The following is a 19,493-nucleotide window of genomic DNA, read 5'->3' on the forward strand; positions in this document are numbered from 1 at the left end:
GAAAGGACTCCCCCACCCCCAAGGGACCCAGCACTGGGGGGGGGCTGTAGAGGGATTCTGGGGGGCAGGGCCCATGGCAGTGCCATTTGGGACCCTGCCTGACCTGGGGGCAAGAAGACTTGGGGGGCAGCAACATTTGGGGACCCTCCTGTTCTTCCCTCCCCACTCCAGCTGGGCACTCCTCCAGTGCCACCCAAGTTGGGGACCCCATTGCCCTGGGGGTACCCCCCCCCACCTCCTGGCCTCCTCTCACCAGTAGCCTTTCTCTCCAAATGGGGGCTCCTGCCCAGGAGGCCACCCCAGCCCCAAGCCCTGGGCTCACAGACCAGGCCAGGCCAGGCTCTGAGGTGCTCTGTGGCCAAGCTGAGTCCAGCACCAAGCCACTGCTGGACCCCCCTGGACTCTTCCTTGGACCCCCCCAGCAAGGGCAGCGCTCAAGGAGGTGTCCTGCAGAGTGTGCAGGGATGAGAGCAGCTGAGGAGAGAGGGGAGAAGGCAAAGGGAGGGCAGAGAATGATCAGCAGAGAGCTCAGCACCACCCCAGGCTCCCAGCCAGGCTGCCAAGGTGCTGCTGGGCACCCACCGGGCTTGGCTGGGGGCAGGGCACCACTGCCAGCTGCAAGTAGCCAAAGGGGCAAGCTGGGCACACTGGGCACAGAGGCTTAGCCTCCTGAGGGCAGGGACAAAAGGCAGAGCCCAGCTGGGGGACACAGAGAGGCCTGCAGAGAGATGGACACAGCCCTGTGCCCGAGGGCAGGCAGAGGCACCCCTGGCACAAGGGCACAGCAGAGCCCCACAGGAAGGGGCTGGGGGGCACAGAGGCCTTGGATGCCACCACCCCCAGCACAGCCAAACCGCCCCACAGCTGACACCAGCCCCAGGCGCTCCCAAGCTCAGGCTCAGCACAGCACCCACGCCTGACACCCCCCACGGCACCCAGCACACAGCCTGCCCACAGCTCCCCCCCGCGCCTGGCCCTCAGCCCAGCCGCTGCCCTTCAGCACAGCAGCCGCCCGGCACCTGCCAGCACAAAGCCTCCAAACCCCCAGGGCTCCCCCACACACCCCCACAGCAGCCTCTGCTGCAAGCCACACCCCACGCTCACCACCACCTCTCCTGCACACAGCAGCCCCCACAGCGCCGCTGCCACCTCAGCTCTGCTGCCAGCCCAGCCCCCAGCACAGGGACACAGGGCCAGGGACAGCCCCTGCAGCCCACCAATGGCTCCGCCTGCAACACAGCAGCAGCCAAAGGGGGCCTGCAGCTGCCCCCACCAGGGGGAGGCAGCACCACAAGGAACCCCACCGAGCCCCCACCCCAACCCCACCCGCGGCCCCGCAACCGCACAGACCCCTCCCAGAACAGCACAGACGACGCTCACCGACCCTGCACACCTCAGCCCTACCCCACAGCCCCCCCACGACCACCCTAAACACCGCAGACACCCACAGTCGCACAGAGGTCTCCACAATCAAAGCGACACCCCCCCCCCAACCGCACGGACCCCAAACGCCAAGCTTGCAGAGCTCCCCCGGACCTCACAGACCCACCCCCACCCCGTACCCCACGGATCACTCCCAGATCCCACGGACCCCCCCCCACATATCCGCAAAAGCCCCCAACCAAACCCCACCGATTCCCCCTAGATCCCCGCAGAGGCTCCCCCCCGCCCCAGCCCCACCGACCCCTGCCCCACAAACCCCTCCCCAACCCAAGCGACCCTCCCGACCCCTCGCAGCCCCTCAGAGAGCATTCCCTGACCCCCACCCCACCACCCCCAACTCAGCCCCACAGACTCCCTCACCCCACCTGGACGGCAGGACAAGGGGGAAGCGGCGAAGGAGAAGGAGGAGGAGGAAGAGCTCAGCGCACAGGGAGCCGCCGGCCCCGGCAGGCTGCTGGCGAGCAGAGAGCGCTGCGAGGGAGACCCCGGCCCGGCCCCTCCGGCTGCTGCGGCCACGTGGGACGGGGAGCGGAAGCAGGGAGCAGTCTGGAACGGAAGCCCCGCCCACGGCCGGGCAGCCTTAGCCAATGAGAGGCGGCGGGAGCGCGGCAGCTCCTCCCCCTGGGCGCTGCCGAGGCCCAGCCAGGAGCTGCCCCTGCCGGCCGCGGCCGCCATTGGTGCTGCCCCGTGGGGAGCGGCAGCGGGGCCGGAGCGCGGGAGAAGTGCCGGAGGTGCTGGCGGGCGAGCGGCAGCTGCCGGCTGGTGAGCTGCGGCGGGGCGGGAGGGGCTGAGGGGGCCGGGGAGCGGCGCTGAGGGCGGGAGCTCGGCCGCGGGGCGATGCTTTTTGTCCCCCTCCGAGCCGCCGTCGCCTTCCTGCCGCCGGAGCCGAGTGGCAGCGGCTGTGCCCTTCCCCTGCGTCCTTCTCCTGCCCTCACGTGACGCAAGGGGGGGCAGGGCTGGGACCGAGCCCCACGGCACCAACGCCAGCCCCGCCCCCAGCCCCGCCCCCAGCCCCGCCCCCAGCCCCGCCCCCAGCCCCGCCCCCAGCCCCGCCCCCAGCCCCGCCCCCAGCCCCCGGCTGCCCCGGGACACCCCCAGAGCCTTTAAGCTCATCTCAGGACCCTCTAGGACTCCCCCAGCCCCCTACAAACTACCCCAGGACCCCCCCAGACCCTTGTAGTTCATCCCAGGTCCCTTTAAAAGACTCCCCCAGACCCTTTAAGCTTCTCCCAGGCCCCTCTAGGACCCCACCCCGCCCCCCTCAAGCCCCCCCCGGGACCCCCCCAGCCCCCCACAAACCATCCCAGGACCCCCCCAGACCCTTTAAGCTCATCCCAGGCCCCTTTAGGACCCCCCCCAGGTCCCCCCCAAGACACCCCCAGATCCTTTAAGCTCATCCCAGGACCCTCTAGGACACCCCCAGCCCCTTACAAACCACCCCAGGACCCCCTCAGGACCCTTGTAGTTCATCCCAGGTCCCTTTAAAAGACTCCCCCAGACCCTTTTAGATCCTCCCTGGCACCTTTAGGATCTCTCCATCCCTCCTCAAACCACCCCAGGACCCCCCCAGACCCTTTAAGCTCCTCCCAGGTCTCTTCAGGACACCCCCAGGTCCCGCCCAAGACACCCCCAGATCTTTAAAGCCCCTCCCAGGCCCCTTTAGGACACCCCCAGCCCCTTACAAACCATCCCAGGACCCCCCCAGACCCTTTTAGTTCCTCCCAGGTCTCCTCAGGACCCTCCCAGGTCCCCCCCAAAGACACCCCCAGCCCCTTTAAGTTCATCCCTGGCACCTTCAGGATCTCTCCATCCCCCCTCAAACCACCCAGGACTCCCCCCAGCCCCCCACAAACCATCCTAGGACACCCCCTGACCCTTTAAGCTCATCCCAGGACCCTTTAGGACAACCCCAGCTCCCCCCCCCCAAGACACCCCCAGCCCCTATAAGTTCATCCCTGGCACCTTCAGGCCCCCCCCAGCCCCCCTCAACCCCCCCTGGGACCCCCCCAGCCCCTCCTGGCTGACTCCAGGTCCCTTCAGGCCCCTCCCCCCCAGCCCCCTACACACCAGCCCAGGGCTCCCTCCTCTCCCCCCCAGACCCTTTTCAACCTTGCCAAGACCTCCTGGGGGACCTTCCCCCCCCCCCCAGGAGAGGCCTTTGGAGACATCTGGGGAGGGTCCTTTGGGGTCCTGAGGACCAGCTCCTGCCCCCCCCCAGGGCTTTGTGGTGAGTTGGGTTTGGGTCTGCCCTGACCCAGGGCCTTGGGACCCCCCCCAGAGCCTTGAGACCCCCCCAAGGGTTTGAACCCCCACCCAGGGCCTTGGGGCTCTTCTTCAGGCCTCCCCCCAGGGATCTGGGGGGGCTTTGGGGACCCCCCCCCCAGGGTTTTAGCCCCCCCCAGGGTTTTAAGGTCCTCCCAAAGGCTTTGAGGACCTCACTTAGGAGTTTAGAGACCCTGCCCCCCCCCCCCCCAGGTCTTTAGAGACCTGCTCCCCCCCTCCCCAGGAGCTTCCATTCTCCCTCCCCCTTCCCCACAGCAGCAGCTTTTGGGGTGGGCTGGGGGCACAAAGCCCTCTCCCTTTGTCCCCCACCCCTCCCCAAATCCACCTTGTGGGTGGGGAGGGGAGAGGAGGGGCAGTGGAGGGGTTTGGGGGGGGGTCCCACCTGCTTTTATCCTTTCCCTCTGTCCCTCTCTCCTTCTTTCCATCTCTTCCCCCCTCCCTTCCCCTTCCTTCCCCCCTTCCTTCCCCCCTTCCTTCCCCCCTCCCTTCCCCCTTCCTTCCCCCCTCCCTTCCCCCTCCCTTCCCCCCTCCCTTCCCCCTCCCTTCCCCCCTCCCTTCCCCCCTCCCTTCCCCCCTCCCTTCCCCCTCCCTTCCCCCTTCCTTCCCCCCTTCCTTCCCCCCTTCCTTCCCCCCTTCCTTCCCCCCTCCCTTCCCCCCTCCCTTCCCCCCTCCCTTCCCCCCTCCCTTCCCCCCTCCCTCCCCCCCTTCCTTCCCCTTCCTCCCCCCCCCCTTTTTCCCCCCAGTTCCTCCCTTCCTCTCCCCATTTCCTGCCCTCTCTCTGCTGCCTCACAGCAGCTCTCTGATCTCACTCAGCACCAGCTGCTCCCAGGGCTCCACTCACTCCAGGGCTGCTTTCTGGAGGAGGGGAGCCTGCAACTGGCCAAACTGGGACCAGGCCCCCCCTTAATGGGGGCTTCTTGCCACCCCCCACCCCCACAGAGACCCCAACCTCTGCACTGGGAAGTGCAGGGTGAGGACTGGGGGGGGAGGGCTTGTGACACAGCCTGACCCTAAGTGGCCCTTTCTGGCCCTAAATTGCCCCTTTTTACCCCAAAATTGGCCATTTCTGGCCCCAAATTCACCTTTATTGCCCCTTTTTAGCCCCACATTACCCCATTTTGCCCCCAGATTGGCCCTTATTGGTCTTTTTCTGCCACAAATTGGTCTTTTCTGGCCCCAAGTTGGCCTTTATTGTGCCTTTTTAGCCCCAGCTTGGCTTTTTGGCCTCCAATTTGCCTTTATTGGCCCTTTCTGGCCACAACTTGGTTGCTTTTGGCCCCCTCGTTGGCCTTTATTGGCCCTTTAAGGCCCCAGAGAGGCTCTTTTAGGCCCCAACTTAACCTTTATTGTCTGTTTTTAGCTCCCAGTTGTCTCTTTTTGGCCCCAAATTGGCTTTTATTGCCCCTTTTTAGACTCAAACTGGCTCTCTTTGTCCCCAAGTTGGCCTTTATTGTCCTTTTATAGCCCCAAGTTGGCCCTTTTTGGCCCCACGTTGGCCTTTATAGCCCCAAATTTGCTCTTGTTGGCCTTTATTGTCCCTTTTGGGCCCCAAATTGGCTCTTTTTGGCCCCAATTTGTCCTTTGTTGTCCCTTTTTAGCTCCAAATTGGCCTATTTTTGCCCCAATTTGCCCCCAAGTTCACCCTTATTGATCGTTTTTTGATCAAAATTGGTCTTTTCTGGCCTCAAATTGGCCTTTATTGTCCCTTTTTGGCCCTAAATTGGCACTTTTTGGCCCCACATTAGCCCTTATTGTCCCTTTTTGGCCCCAAATTTCCTCTTTTTGGCCATAAATTGGACTACACTGCCTCTTTTTGGCCCCAAATTGGCCTTTATTGTCCCTTCTTGGCCATTAATTGTCCCTTTTTGGCCCCATGTTGGCCTTTATCGTCCCTTTTTAGCCCCAAATTGACCGGTTTTGGCCCCAAATTTGCTTTATTAGCCCTTTGTGCTCTCACATTGGCTCTTTATTGTCCCCAGATTGGCTTTTCTGGTCCTAAATCGGCCTTTATTGGTCCTTTTGGCTCCAAATTGGCCCTTTTTGTCCCCAATTTGTCCTTTGTTGGCCCTTTTTGGCCTCAAATTGGCTTCATTTGACCCCTAGTTGGCCTTTATTGTCCATTTTGGGCCCCAAATTGGCTCTTGTTGGCCTCTATTGTCTCTTTTGGGCCCCAAATTGGCTCTTTTTAACCCCAGATTTGTCTTCTCTGGCCCCAAGTTGGCCTTTATTGGCCCATTTTAGCCACAAATTGTCCCTTTTTGGTCCCAAATTGTCTCTTTTTTGCCCCAAGATGGCATTTATTGTCCCTTTTTGGCCCCAAATTGCCTCTTTTTGGCCATAAATTGGCCTTTTCTGGCCCCAAATTGGCCTTTATTGTCCGTTTTTGGCCCCAAATTGGCTTTTTTGCCCCAAACTGGCCTTTATTGTCCCTTTTTAGCCTCCTGTTGGCTCCTTTTGGCCCTAAATTGGCCCCTTTGGGACCCAAATTTGCCCTTATTGGTCTTTTCTCCCCCCAAGCTGGCCTTTATTGTTCCTTTTGAGCCCCCAATTTGCTCTTTTTGGCCCCACATTGGCCTTTATTGGCTCTTGTTTTACCCCAAATTGGCTCTTTCTGGCCTGAAATATGCCTTTATTGTCCCTTTTTTGCCCCAAATTTGTCTTTTCTGTCCCCAAATTGGCTTTTGTTGTCCCTTTTTAGCCCCAATTTGCTTTTTATTGGCCCTTTCTGGCCCCAAATTGGCCTTTTTGGCAGCAAATTTGTCCCTTTTGATCCCAGATCACCGTTTTTTGACCCTAAATTGCCATTTCTCTCCCCAAATGCCCCTTCCTGTCCCTTCCTTGCCCCTTCCTACCCCCAAATTGCCTCTTTTTGGCCTTAAATTGCTATTTCTGTCCCCTAATGTCCCTTCCTGTCCCTTCCTGTCCCCACCCTGTCCCTCTGTGTCCCCAGATGGGGGAGGAGCGAGCCACAGCCATCGCCCTGATGCGGAAGTTCGTTGGCTACCAGCTCACTGACACGGTCAGGAGGTCCCCAAAGTGTCCCCAAAGTGTCCCCAAGGTCCCCTCCTGCCCCCCCAGGCCCTGCAGATCAAGTCAGGGGTGGCCCCAGAGCCCCTCAAGGCGATGTCTCCATGGGGTCCTACCACCCGAGTTGGCTTTCCCCCATGTCCCAAACACCTCCAGTGGCTCTCATCCACCTCCAGGAGGCCCCAGAGTGTCCCCAAGGTCCCCAAAAGTGTCCCTTTATTGTGGCCTTTATTGTCCCTTTCTAGCCCCAGATTTGATCTTGTTGGCCTTTAGTAGTCCTTTTTGGCCCCAAATTTGCCCTTATTGGTCCTTTTTTGCCCAAATTGGTCTTTTCTGGCCCCAGTTGGCCTTTATTGGCCCTTTTTTGTTCCCCAATTGGCCCCTTTTTGCCCCAAATTTGCCCTTATTGGTCCTTTTTTGACCAAAATTGTTCTTTCCTGGCCCCAGGTTGGCCTTTATTGTCCTTTTTTGGCCCCAAAATGGCTATTTTTAGCCCCAAATTGGCCTTCATTGTCCCTTTTTTGCCCCAAAGTGGCCCTTTTGGCCTGAACTATGCCCTTATTGGTCCTTTTTTTGACCAAATTTGCTCTTTTTACCTCCAAATTGGTCTTTCTTGACCCTTTTTTGCCCCAAATTAGCCCTTTTTGGCCCCAAATTGGCCTTTTCTGGCCCCAAATTGGTCTTTATTGTCCCTTTTGGGCCCCAAATTGGCTCTTGTTGGCCTCTATTGTCTCTTTTGGACCCCAAATTGGCTCTTTTTAACCCCAAATTTGTCTTTTCTGGCCCCAAATTGGCCGTTATTGGCTCTTTTTAGCCCCAAATTGACCCTTTTTGGCCCCAGTTTGGCCTTTATTGTCCCTTCTTAATTCCAAATTGGCCCTTTTTGGCCCCAATTTGGCCCCAAATTTGCCCTTATTGGTCCTTTTTTGACCAAAATTGTTCTTTTCTGGCCCCAAGTTGGCCTTCCTTGTCCCTTTTTAGCCACAAATTGTCCCTTTTTGGCCCCAAAATTGCCTTTATTGGTCCTCTTTGGCACCAAATTGGCTCTTTTTACCCCAAAATTGGCATTTTCTGTCCCCAAATTGGCTTTTATTGGCCCTTTTTGGCCCTGAATTTGCTCTTGTTGGCCTTTGTTGTCCTGTTTGGGCCCCAGATTGGCTCTTTTTACTCCCAGATTGGCCTTTTCTGCCCCCAAATTGTCTGTTATTGGCTCTTTGTAGCCACAAATTGGCCCTTTTTGGCCCCAATTTGGCCCCAAATTTGCCCTTATTGGTCCTTTTTTGACCAAAATTGGTCTTTTCTGGCCCCAAGTTGGCCTTTATTGGCCCATTTTAGCCACAAATTGTCCCTTTTTGGCCCCAAATTGGCTTTTATTGTCCCTCTTTGGTCCCAAATTGTCTCTTTTTGCCCATAAATTGGCTCTTTTGGCCCCACATTGGCTCTTATTGTCCCTTTTTAGCCCCAAATTGCCTCTTTTTTGCCCCAAGATGGCATTTATTGTCCCTTTTTGGCCCCAAATTGCCTCTTTTTGGCCATAAATTGGCCTTTTCTGGCCAAAATTTGCCTTTATTGTCCCGTTTTGGCCCCAAATTGGCCTTTATTGTCCCTTTTTAGCCTCCTGTTGGCTCCTTTTGGCCCTAAATTGGCCCCTTTGGGACCCAAATTTGCCCTTATTGGTCTTTTCTCCCCCCAAGCTGGCCTTTATTGTTCCTTTTGAGCCCCCAATTTGCTCTTTTTGGCCCCACATTGGCCTTTATTGGCTCTTGTTTTACCCCAAATTGGCTCTTTTTGGCCTGAAACATGCCTTTATTGTCCCTTTTTTGCCCCAAATTTGTCTTTTCTGCGCCCAAATTGGCTTTTGTTGTCCCGTTTTAGCCCCAATTTGCTTTTTATTGGCCCTTTCTGGCCCCAAATTGGCCTTTTTTGGCAGCAAATTTTTTCCCTTTTGACCCCAGATCACAATTTTTGGATCCTAAATTGCCATTTCTCTCCCCAAATGACCCTTCCTGCCCCTTCCTACCCCCAAATTGCCTCTTTTTGGCCCTAAATTGCCATTTCTGTCCCCCAATGTCTCTTCCTGTCCCCTTCCTGTCCCCACCCTGTCCCTCTGTGTCCCCAGATGGGGGAGGAGCGAGCCACAGCCATCGCCCTGATGCGGAAGTCCATCGGCTACCAGTTCACTGACACAGTCAGGAGGTCCCCAAAATGTCCCCAAGGGTCCCCAAGGTCTCCTCCTGCCCCCCCAGGCCCTGCAGATCAAGTCAGGGGTGGCCCCAGAGCCCCTCACACGACGTCTCCATGGGGTCTTACCACCCGAGTTGGCCTTCCCCACGTCCCAAACCTCTCCCCCCTCCTCTCCCCCCTCCTCTCCCCCCTCCTCTCCCCCCTCCTCTCCCCCCTCCTCTCCCCCCTCCTCTCCCCCCTCCTCTCCCCCCTCCTCTCCCCCCTCCTCTCCCCCCTCCTCTCCCCCCTCCTCTTCCTTCTCCTCCCCCCAACCTCTTCCTCCTCCTCTCCCTCCTCCTCCCCCCAACCTCTCCCCCCTCCTCTCCCCCCTCCTCTCCCCCCTCCTCTCCCCCCTCCTCTCCCCCCTCCTCTCCCCCCTCCTCTCCCCCCTCCTCTCCCCCCTCCTCTCCCCCCTCCTCTCCCCCCTCCTCTTCCTTCTCCTCCCCCCAACCTCTTCCTCCTCCTCTCCCCAACCTCTCCCTCCTCCTCCCCCCAACCTCTTCCTCCTCCTCCCCCCAACCCTTTTGGCTGTCACCAACCCTCTCCCTTCCCCCTTCCTGCCCCCCCCGGGATCGTGACCCCCGTGCTCAGCAGGGGCTGTGGCGCCCCCTGCAGGTGCTGAACATGTATGGGAAGGTGGTGGCAGTGAGGCACCAGGCTGTGAGCAGGAAGAAGGACAACTGCTTCGCCGCGGCCCTCGACTCGGTGCAGAACAACATCCACGTCCAGGGCATCATCAAGGTCATCGACAGCCCCCACTCGGTGAGGCCCTGGGGGGGTGGGGGGGTTTGGGAGGCCAGACTTGGTCCTTTGGAGGCTTCTCTTGAGGTTTGGAGGGGTCTTGGGGGTTTGGAGGGATGGGAAGGGGGTTTGGAGGCCAAACTTGGTCCTTTGGAGGCTTCTCTTGGGGCTTGGAGGGGTGTCAGGGGGCTGGAGCCATCTTGGGGGGGTTGGAGGCATCTCGGGGGGGCTGGAGGTCTCTAAAGGGGCTTGGAGACATCTCAGGGCTTTGGTGGATCTCGGGGGGGGTTGGTAGCCCTTGGATGCCCCTTGGTTGCCCCTGGGGTGCCCCCGAGGTGCCCATGGTGTGTGTTCACAGGCAGCCATACTCTGCACTGCAGCTCCCAGACTCTGCTGCACAACTGCAGCAGAACCCCAGCCCAGAGCGGGGCCTGGGACCCCAACAACCCCAACACCCCCTGCAGGTGTGTGCCCTGAGCCCTCCCGAGCCCCCACCCCGCCCCCTACCTTCCCCATCTCTCCTGTCACCTCTGCCCTCCCCCTTCACCTTTCCCCTCCTCACCTCTGCCCCCCCACCTTTGCCCCCCCTCCTAACCTCTCTCCCCCCTCACCTACGCCCCCCGCACTTCAGCCCCTCCCACATCTGCTGCCCCCCCCACCTCCCCTCCACTTCTGCCCCCCCTCACTTCTGCCTCCCCATCCCCAACCCCTCCTTCATGGCCACCACCAGGAGTGGCCACCAGAGGGCGACCACCCGAGTTGGCCTTCCCCATGCCCCAAATACCTCCAGTGGCTCTCATCCACCTCTGACAGGCCCCAGAGTGTTCCCAAGGTCCCCAAAAGTGTCCCTTTATTGTGGCCTTTATTGTCCCTTTTGGGCCCCAAATTGGCTCTTTTTGGCCCCAAGTTGGCCTTTATTGTCCCTTTTTGGTCCCAAATTGGCCTTTATTGTCCCTTTTTAGCCCCCTGTTGGCTCTTTTTGGCCCTAAATTGGCCCCTTTGGGACCCAAATTTGCCCTTATTCGTCCTTTTTTGACCAAAATTGGTCTTTTCTGGCTGCAAGCTGGCCTTCATTGTCCCTTTTTAGCCACAAATTGTCCTTTTTTGGACAATAAAGGCCAACTTGAGGCCATTTTGGCACCAAATTGGCTCTTTTTACCCCCAAAACAATCAGCAGTTCAGCTAGGAACTCTCTCGAGGGATAATGGGATAGATAGACATCTAGGCAAGGCTCTTGGTAAGGTTAATCTGTGGATACGCCTTCTAATGGCAGTTGCCCTGAGATACGCTTCCCGAGATGATCTTCCCTGGAATCCTAAACCCTGGACTTCCATAGATGAGGGAATTAAGTGTCTGAGAGAATTTGCTGTTAGAGAGCTACTCTATGGTGAACATGAAACTCTGAATCCTGATGGCATCCCTGTGGGTACTGGTCTTGCTAAAAAGCTCATCAAGCTTGCTCCTTCCAATTATGCAAACATTCTGGCAAGCAGAATTGTGTCAAGGAATTATGGTGGAGCTCCTCCTACGGTTGGCCAATTCAGTGATCAAATGAGACAACTGGAGGATAGCATGACACGTGGTTCTTTGGTTTCAGCCATTGAGACTCTGTCTGGAAAAACTGAGAGTTGCATGAAGGATCTGAAAGATTCCATATCCCAATTGGCACAGAGAGATAATTCCAACTCTTCCCCCAGGTGGATACAAGTTTCATCTGTGAGGAACAGACATCCCCCAAGGAGGCCATTCCAAAACAGAACAAACCAAAACAGACCACCGAGGCAGTCACGTAGGACTGTTTGGATAACTCTGCATCTCTCTATGAAGAACTTCCTCCTAACATCCAGTCTAAAGCTCCCCTGCTGCAGCTTGAGACTGTGTCCTCTTGTTCTGGTTCTGCTTGCCTGGGAGAAGAGACCAGCCCCCACCTATCTACCACCTCCCTTCTGGTAGTTGTAGACAGCAATGAGGTCTCCCCTGAGCCTCCTCTTCTCCAGGCTAAGCAATCCCAGCTCCCTCAGCCTCTCCTCATAGGGCTTGTACTCCAAATCCCTCCCCAGCTTTGTTGCCCTTCTCTGGACACCTTCCAGCAAGTCAACATCTTTCTTAAACTGAGGGGCCCAGAACTGGACACAGGACTCAAGGTGTGGCCTAAGCAGTGCTGAGTACAAGGGCACAATGACTTCCCTGCTCCTGCTGGCCACACTATTCCTGATACAGGCCAGGATGCCATTGGCCTTCTTGGCCACCTGGGCACACTGCTGGCTCATGTTTAGGCAGCTGTCAATCAGCACCCTCAGGTCCCTCTCTGTTTGGGAGCTCTCCCGCCACTCTGACCCCAGCCTGTAGCTCTGCATGGGGTTGCTGTGGCCAAAGGGCAGTAAAGTTCTCTAGTCTATCAGCAGGCACGTGTCACATCTCAACTGGTCATTCTCTACTGGCATGTGTGTCATTAAGGCAAAGAACAGGTCAAAATAACAAAACTGTATTTTAACATGTGTACTGGAGCAGAATGACCTCCCTGCTCCTGCTGGCCACACTGTTCCTGATACAGGCCAGGATGCCATTTGCCTGCTTGGCCACCTGGGCACACAGCTGGCTCATGTTCAGCCTACTATCAACCAGTACCATCAAGGTAGCTTTCTGTCTGGCTGATCTCCAGCCACTCTGACCCCAGCCTGTAGCACTGCATGGGGTTGTTGTGGCCAAAGAGCAGCACCCAGCAATTATAGGGGCTCTGCCTCCAACCAGATGGAGGGGAGAGACAAATTGGTTTGTTGGATCACACAGAACCAATGGCCTGGCAAGTTGAAGCCATGAGAGGATAAAGCTTTAGTAGATACAGGTGCCCAGAGTGCTCTGACAACATCAAACTATGAGGGGTGGAACCCATCTGTGTTTCTATTGTGACAGGAGGATCCCCACACCTGGATGTGTTGGAAGCTGAGTACTGGGATGCAAGCCACAGTTTGCTTTCACTTGGAGGCATGGAAGGAGTCACTGGATTCAGACTGCCCCAGAGCTGGAAACACAGCCCCAGCATCTGCAGCATTTGGACTGGGCATGGACTGATCCAGACTGTGCTGGAACAGAGTGGAGCTGCAGAGCACCTGCAGTGAGCAGCCCTTTGGGTACTGCAAAGAGACCTCCTGTGGAGTGAGAATGGACAGTGCCTGAGGTGTGCTGCTGATCGCTGCTGGGCATGGTGCAGGTGGCACAGAATGAGGGCTTGGCAATGTCAAAGGTTAAGTTGAAAATTTGCTGCCATTACTCCATCCTGCCTCATGCCACCTTCACAGGGACAGTGCTGGCTGGAGCAAAGTACTACAGGGCTTGTAGTTCAGAGGGCAGCATGAGAGGCTTCCTGTTCTAGTTGCTGCTGTTGGGTTCTGGCTCTCAGGTGCTGGCTCTTTGCTGAGGGGGAGGGGTGCAGGGGTTTAACTCCAGGCTGCAGCTGCTCACTGCTGTGCTTCTTTCTGCAAACAGCCTCAGGTCAGTGTGCATTATGGGATCTCTTTTGGATTCAACTCTTTTGGTCTTATCTCAAGTCCTTATCTCAACCCAGAGGGTTTTTTGGTTCCTGTGTCTGTTATTTTTCCCTCACTTCTGTTTTGGGGGGGAACAGGCAGCTTAACCTCTTCTCAGCTCTTCAACCTGTTCCAGCCCCAGAGTGGAAAGCCAACAGAAGCTTTCTGAGTTCTTCCAAAGATCTCCATGAGATTCCCCCTACACCCTCCAAAGATCCTAAAAGTCAGTCCTAGGACCATCCAAATCCCAAACACCTAAGATCACCTGAAAGCCCCTGAAGAATGCCTCTGAGATGCCCCTCAAGACTCCTCTGAGAACCTCATTTTCCCCTCCTTGAACTGGGCACACAGCTCCACCCCATCCCTTGGGAGCAAATGGCCCCAAAATTCAGGCATTGAGGCAGGGATATCTGAAATAAAAGCAAAGAGACAGGATTTGGGTAACTTTTGGGTTTTATTGAGACAATTGGTCAATGGACAGAGGATTTCTTACCCCAGGGAGACACAAAGCATTGGGGAAGAACCAGACAGACCCTGGCAAAGCCCTGCCCAGCTCCACTGGGAGCTCCAGCTGTGCCGACTCAGCACTGTAATTGTTCTCATTAGCAATAATTGGTGTTCAGAAGGGCAGGAGGTGTTTGTTGCTGCTGGTGTCCCCAGTCCCTGAGAAGTGCAGAGGTAAAAGGGATGATTTTGGTGCTGGAAAGGCCCTCTCAGAAGGATCATGATTACCCAACAGATTCTAGGTGGATTTATGCCTCCCCTCCAGTGCAGGCTGCTCTCTGGTGTGGATGTAGCGGTGCTTGGTGAGAGAGCCCTTCTGGGTGAAGCTCTTACCGCAATCAGGACAAGTGAAAGGCTTCTCACCAGTGTGGGTGCGACGGTGAGCAATGAGATAGCGCCTTTGGCTGAAGCTCTTCCCACAGTTAGCACAGGTGAAAGGTTTTTCACCGGTGTGGGCGCGGCAGTGAGCAATGAGAGTGCTCCTCCGGCTGAAGCTCTTTCCGCAGTCAGCACAGGTGAAAGGTTTCTCACCGGTGTGGGTGCGGTGGTGGCAAATGAGAGTGTCCCTACGGCTGAAGGCCTGACCGCACGCAGCACAGCTGAACAACTTCTCGCCAGTGTGCACACCACGGTGCTCCGTGAGAGCTCGCTTGTTGGTGAAGCTCTTGCCGCAGTCAGTACAGCTGTAGGGCTTCTCACCATTATGGATGAGTTGGTGCTGGATGTATTGAGTACTCATGGTGAAGCTCTTGCCGCACTCAGCACAGGGGAACAGATGCTCTCCGGTGTGGATGCGGCGATGAATGGTGAGAGTGGACCTGTGTTTGAAGCTCTTGCCGCAGTCCCTGCAGGTAAAGGCCTTCTCACTGGTGTGGGTGAGGTGGTGTCGCCTAAGAGTAGAGTTCTGCCTGAACCGCTTGCCACAGCTGTCACAAGAGAAGGGCCTCTCGCCAGTGTGGGTGAGGTAGTGCTGGGTGAGATGATAGCGCTGGGTGAAGCTCTGAGCGCAGTCAGCACAAGTGAAAGGTTTCTCTCCGGTGTGGGTGCGGCGGTGCTGGATGAGCTTTGAGTTCCAGCGGAACCTCTTGCCACAGTCACCACAAACGAAGGGCCGGGAGCCAGGCGGCGGGCAGTGGTGCTTCACTAGCTCTGAGCTACCTAGGAAGCTCTGCCCACATTCAAGACACTGATTCAGCTCTTTGGGTGACACTGAGGGACCTGCTCTGGCATCATTCTCCTTCATACATTCCTCCCCCTCATCCTGGTCGCCTTCATCATCATCATTATCCTCCTCTTCACAGTTGTCATTCTCAGCATCATCCTCCATCTTCTCCTCTTTTTCCTCCTCATCCTCCTCTCCCTTGGGACTGCATATTGGCTTTTCCAACTTGATCTCTAGGTGCTGCTTCTCCACCCAGCTCTTGTCTGGATCCTTCTGTGAGGCCATACTGTGGGAAGAAGAGGTCACAGATGTGCAATAGGGAAGATGGAAGCACCTGAGCCCAGGACCTCAAACCTTCAGTTTCTGCCACAGTGTGGGCTCAGACCTCTACTACCTGTGCTCAGACCCCAGGTTCCTGTGATCAGTGCCCTGAGGTACCCTGTGACTTATCAGTGGTCTTGTCCTACTCTCCTCGTGCCTGGTGGCATTGGCAGGGTGGTTCCTGGACCAGGCCTTGTCCATTGATCTCCCCTGGCTCAGACAATGGAGGCAGCAGCACTGACCAATGAAAGACCAAAACACCTTCAACCTTCTCCCACCACCCTCCACGCCCCAAGCTCAAATATCACCTCCTGCTCACAACTCACCCCAGCAGCCTGGAGCATTCCTCAACTCCCACAACACCTGATGTGCCTCAGAGCTCCTGGAGGGGTGAAACATGCTGGACAGGAGGAGGTGGTAGAGGTTGGGAGCTGCACTGGGGGCCTAGGATCCTGCTGTTAACCCACTCTGGATTTCTTACCTGTTGGGCTGCTCCAAGGGGCAGATCTGCAAACTCTGCTCTTCCACAGCACACAGGGACAGGGATGACAGAGAGAGGACTCAGCCCCTGACAGAGAGAAGCAAAGGGCTCAGAGGAGAGCACAGACCTGCAAGGGATGGTTCAGCACTGCCCAGGATCAGGCAGCACAGCTCAGCCTTGCTGGGGGCAGCTCCCAAGCCCAGCAGCACAGCCACAGCACACAGCCAGGGCTGCTCAAGAGGGGAGGCCTCAACAAGTGCAGACTCAGCTCCTTGCCCAGCACACAGCCCCCAGCACACAGCTGCAGGCCAGCACCACAACACAGCTGCCTCCACACAGCCTCTCCCAGGTCTTGCCTAAAGCTTCCTTCCACTGCCTACCCAGGCCTCTGCTGCCTACAGCTGCATTTGACAGCAGATCTTGCTCTGGACCAAGCTCTCCTCCCAGGCCCTGCCCCTACCACACCCACTCTGTGCTCACCTCTGCCCTGCACACCTCTCTGCTGCCCACTCCAACCTCCCAGAAGTTCCTAATAGCACCCAGACAGCCTTTGAAATCTCACTGCTAAGATCCTTGGGGAGGTTTGGAGGAGGTTTTGTGTTCTCAAAACTCTTCAAATATGCCTGAAAAATCATCCAAACATCTTCAAAACTCCTCCAAAACATCTTCAGAAGTCACCAAATCCCTTCAGAACTGCTCAGAAACTCAGCTGGAGTGCACAGAGCCCTGAGGTTGAGGCAGATCCTGGGATCAGGAACCTCTGGGGCTGGGTTTTGCCCTGGGCTGGGGGTTGGGGAGGGGTCTGTTAGGCTGTCTATGGGTTTGGGAGGCCAGGAGTATGGGTTGGAGGAGGGTTTGTGGGGTTGGGGGTCAGTGGGTCTGGAGGAAGCTCTGGGGGGAGATTGGGAGGAGCCCCTGGGGCTTGGCTTGGGAGCTGCTGGGGTTCTGCTGGGGGTGTCTGTGGGGTACAGCAGCACTCTGTAAGGTTATGGGATGGGGGCTGGGCAGTTATGGGGGGGCTGTAGGTTTCTGGGGAGGTTTGTGGGGTTGGGGGTGGTCAATCTGGGTTGCGAGGGGCAATCTGTGGGGTTCTGATGGGGGCTGTGGGATTGGATCCCTGGGGCTTGAGGGTTGCAATCAGGATCCTTTGGAGCTCATGGGGGGAAACCTGTGGCTGGGATTGGAATCCACTGGGGCTGGGGGGGGTCTGGGGGGCTCTGGGGCTCTGGAATGTTTGGGGGTTTGATGGGGCCTGGCTGACCCTGGCACACTGGGTAGGGCAGGAGCCACCTGGGCACCACAGGCCCTGATGTGTCCCCAACTGTGCCCCCACCCAACAGCAGCTGCAGGAGGGGCTGGGGGTGGATCCTCCCCCTCCAGCCAGGACAACAAAAGGCTCAAGGTTAAGGGGGAGAAGCTGAAGCAGAAGCTGGCAACCAGCACAGTCTGGGGGGGTGGGAGGGGTGTTCTGGGCAGGGGGGCTGTGGGTTTGGGGTGATTCTGACACCTCCTTAACCTCTCTGCCCAGCTCTGCAGAAGACCCAGCACCAGGGGCAGGCATTGTGCTGCCAGCCCAAGGGCTGAGGCAGGAGCACCCCTGGCTGCTGGCCCAGCACAGCCAGATGCAGGCATTGGCACTCTGGGGGGGATAAAGCCCTGGACCCCCAAACAGCCTCCCCCAACTCCCTGTGCCACCCCAGGCAGCCCATGCTGCACCCTGCCACAAGCAGGAGGAGTCCAAAATGCCCCCAGGGAAACCACAACAGCAGCCTGAGAGCTCAAAATGCCTCCCTGGCACCCTCAGTTACCTCCCTGCACCCCAAAGCTATCCCAAAGGAACCAACAATGGTCCCCAACACCCAGGCAGCAGGAAAGGACTCCCCCATCCCCATAGGACCAAGCACTGGGGGATGTGGGGGGGCTGTAGAGGGATTCTGGGGGGCAGGGCCCTTGGCAGTGCCATTTGGGACCCTGCCTGACCTGGGGGCAAAGAAGACTTGGGGGGCAGCAACATTTGGGGACCCTCCTGTTCTTCCCTCCCCACTCCAGCTGGGCACTCCTCCAGTGCCACCCAAGTTGGGGACCCCATTGCCCTGGGGGTACCCCCCCCACCTCCTGGCCTCCTCTCACCAGCAGCCTCTCTCCAAATGGGGGCTCCTGCCCAGGAGGCCACCCCAGCCCCAAGCCCTGGGCTCACAGACCAGGCCAGGCCAGGCTCTGAGGTGCTCTATGGCCAAGCCAAGCTGAGTCCAGCACCAAGCCACTGCTGGACCCCCCTGGACTCTTCCTTGGACACCCCCAGCAAGGGCAGCGCTCAAGGAGGTGTCCTGCAGCTTGTGCAGGGATGAGAGCAGCTGAGGAGAGAGGGGAGAAGGCAAAGAGAGGGCAGAGAATGACCAGCAGAGAGCTCAGCACCACCCCAGGCTCCCATCCAGGCTGCCAAGGTGCTGCTGGGCACCCACCGGGCTTGGCTGGGGGCAGGGCACCACTGCCAGCTGCAAGTAGCCAAAGGGGCAAGCTGGGCACACTGGGCACAGAGGCTTAGCCTCCTGAGGGCAGGGACAAAAGGCAGAGCCCAGCTGGGGGACACAGAGAGGCCTGCAGAGAGATGGACACAGCCCTGTGCCCGAGGGCAGGCAGAGGCACCCCTGGCACAAGGGCACAGCAGAGCCCCACAGGAAGGGGCTGGGGGGCACAGAGGCCTTGGATGCCACCACCCCCAGCACAGCCAAACCGCCCCACAGCTGACACCAGCCCCAGGCGCTCCCAAGCTCAGGCTCAGCACAGCACCCACGCCTGACACCCCCACGGCACCCAGCACACAGCCTGCCCACAGCTCCCCCCCGCGCCTGGCCCTCAGCCCAGCCGCTGCCCTTCAGCACAGCAGCCGCCCGGCACCTGCCAGCTACCACCCTGCCCACAGACACACACAGCAGGTGCAGCTCCAGCACCATCCACACACACATGCAGCATAAAGAGCCTCAGCTGGAAGGGCTTTTTGTTGCCTTCTCCCCCTGCCCCTTTCTCTCTGCAGTTCTCCTGGAGCTGCCACCCCACATCCCCAAAGTGAAGATGAGGTTGGATGGGAGGGCACAGTGTCCAGGGGCTGCTGCTCATCTCCCAGCTGCCACATGCAGAGCTGCAGCACAATTCACTCCTTTGGTCCCCTGCAGTGCTCCCAGGTTCTGGCACTTCCTGCACACACAGCTTCCAGATGGGCACTGGAGCCCTTCCCCTTTGGTGGGGACAAGGCCTAACTCCTGCCTGACCACCCCCAGGCCCTTCCCTCATTCCCAGCCCATCCCTGGCCCTGGAGTCTTTGCTGTCCTGTGGCCCTGGGAGGGGAAAATAAATGTGGTGGCTGAGGAAGCCTCGAAGGGACCTGGGCTGGAAGCAGGAGCACAAGAATGGAAGGGCCCCGAGGCTAAAGGCTGGGATCAGCTGGAGGGCTCAAGCCAAGGGAGAAGCTTACAGAGGAGGGGTGGGGAGGGACCCTGCAGCCCCCCTCACACAGCAGCTGATGAAGGGGAGGACAGGGAGGCAGTGAGAGCTCAGGTGACTCCTGCCCTGGGGTGTGGGGTGAGGTGTAAGGAGTGGTCTGAAGAGCATCATTTGCCTCATCACTGACATCAGGAACCAGGACACAGCCAGGGAATAGCCTGAGCACAGCCAAAGCATAACCTGGGCACTGCCTGGGCACAGCCAAAGCATAACCTGGGCACAGCCTGGGCACAACCAAAGCACAGACAGGGCACAGCCTGGGCTCCCCCCTGAGCCTAGC

At 57.9% G+C, this 19,493-nt stretch overlaps 1 protein-coding gene and 1 pseudogene across 1 annotated transcript; one reads left to right on the plus strand and one right to left on the minus strand.

Annotated features, from left to right (window-relative positions):
* The window catches only part of LOC137457939 (zinc finger protein 585A-like), a 132,997-nt pseudogene extending 117,802 nt beyond the window's left edge, over positions 1 to 15,195 (minus strand).
* On the plus strand, positions 2,166 to 11,559 carry LOC137457949 (transcription elongation factor SPT5-like). Its single transcript, XM_068169699.1, has 3 exons — positions 2,166 to 2,205; positions 9,568 to 9,738; positions 11,415 to 11,559. Exons 2-3 carry the CDS (start codon positions 9,601 to 9,603, stop codon positions 11,508 to 11,510), a joined length of 234 nt encoding a protein of 77 aa, XP_068025800.1. The 5' UTR covers positions 2,166 to 2,205; positions 9,568 to 9,600; the 3' UTR covers positions 11,511 to 11,559.
* Positions 15,196 to 19,493: the final 4,298 nt, after the last annotated feature.

The sequence above is a fragment of the Melanerpes formicivorus genome, unplaced genomic scaffold (assembly GCF_026170545.1).
Source record: "Melanerpes formicivorus ecotype bairdi unplaced genomic scaffold, bMelFor1.0.p_v2 SCAF_212, whole genome shotgun sequence".
Lineage (NCBI taxonomy): Eukaryota > Metazoa > Chordata > Aves > Piciformes > Picidae > Melanerpes > Melanerpes formicivorus.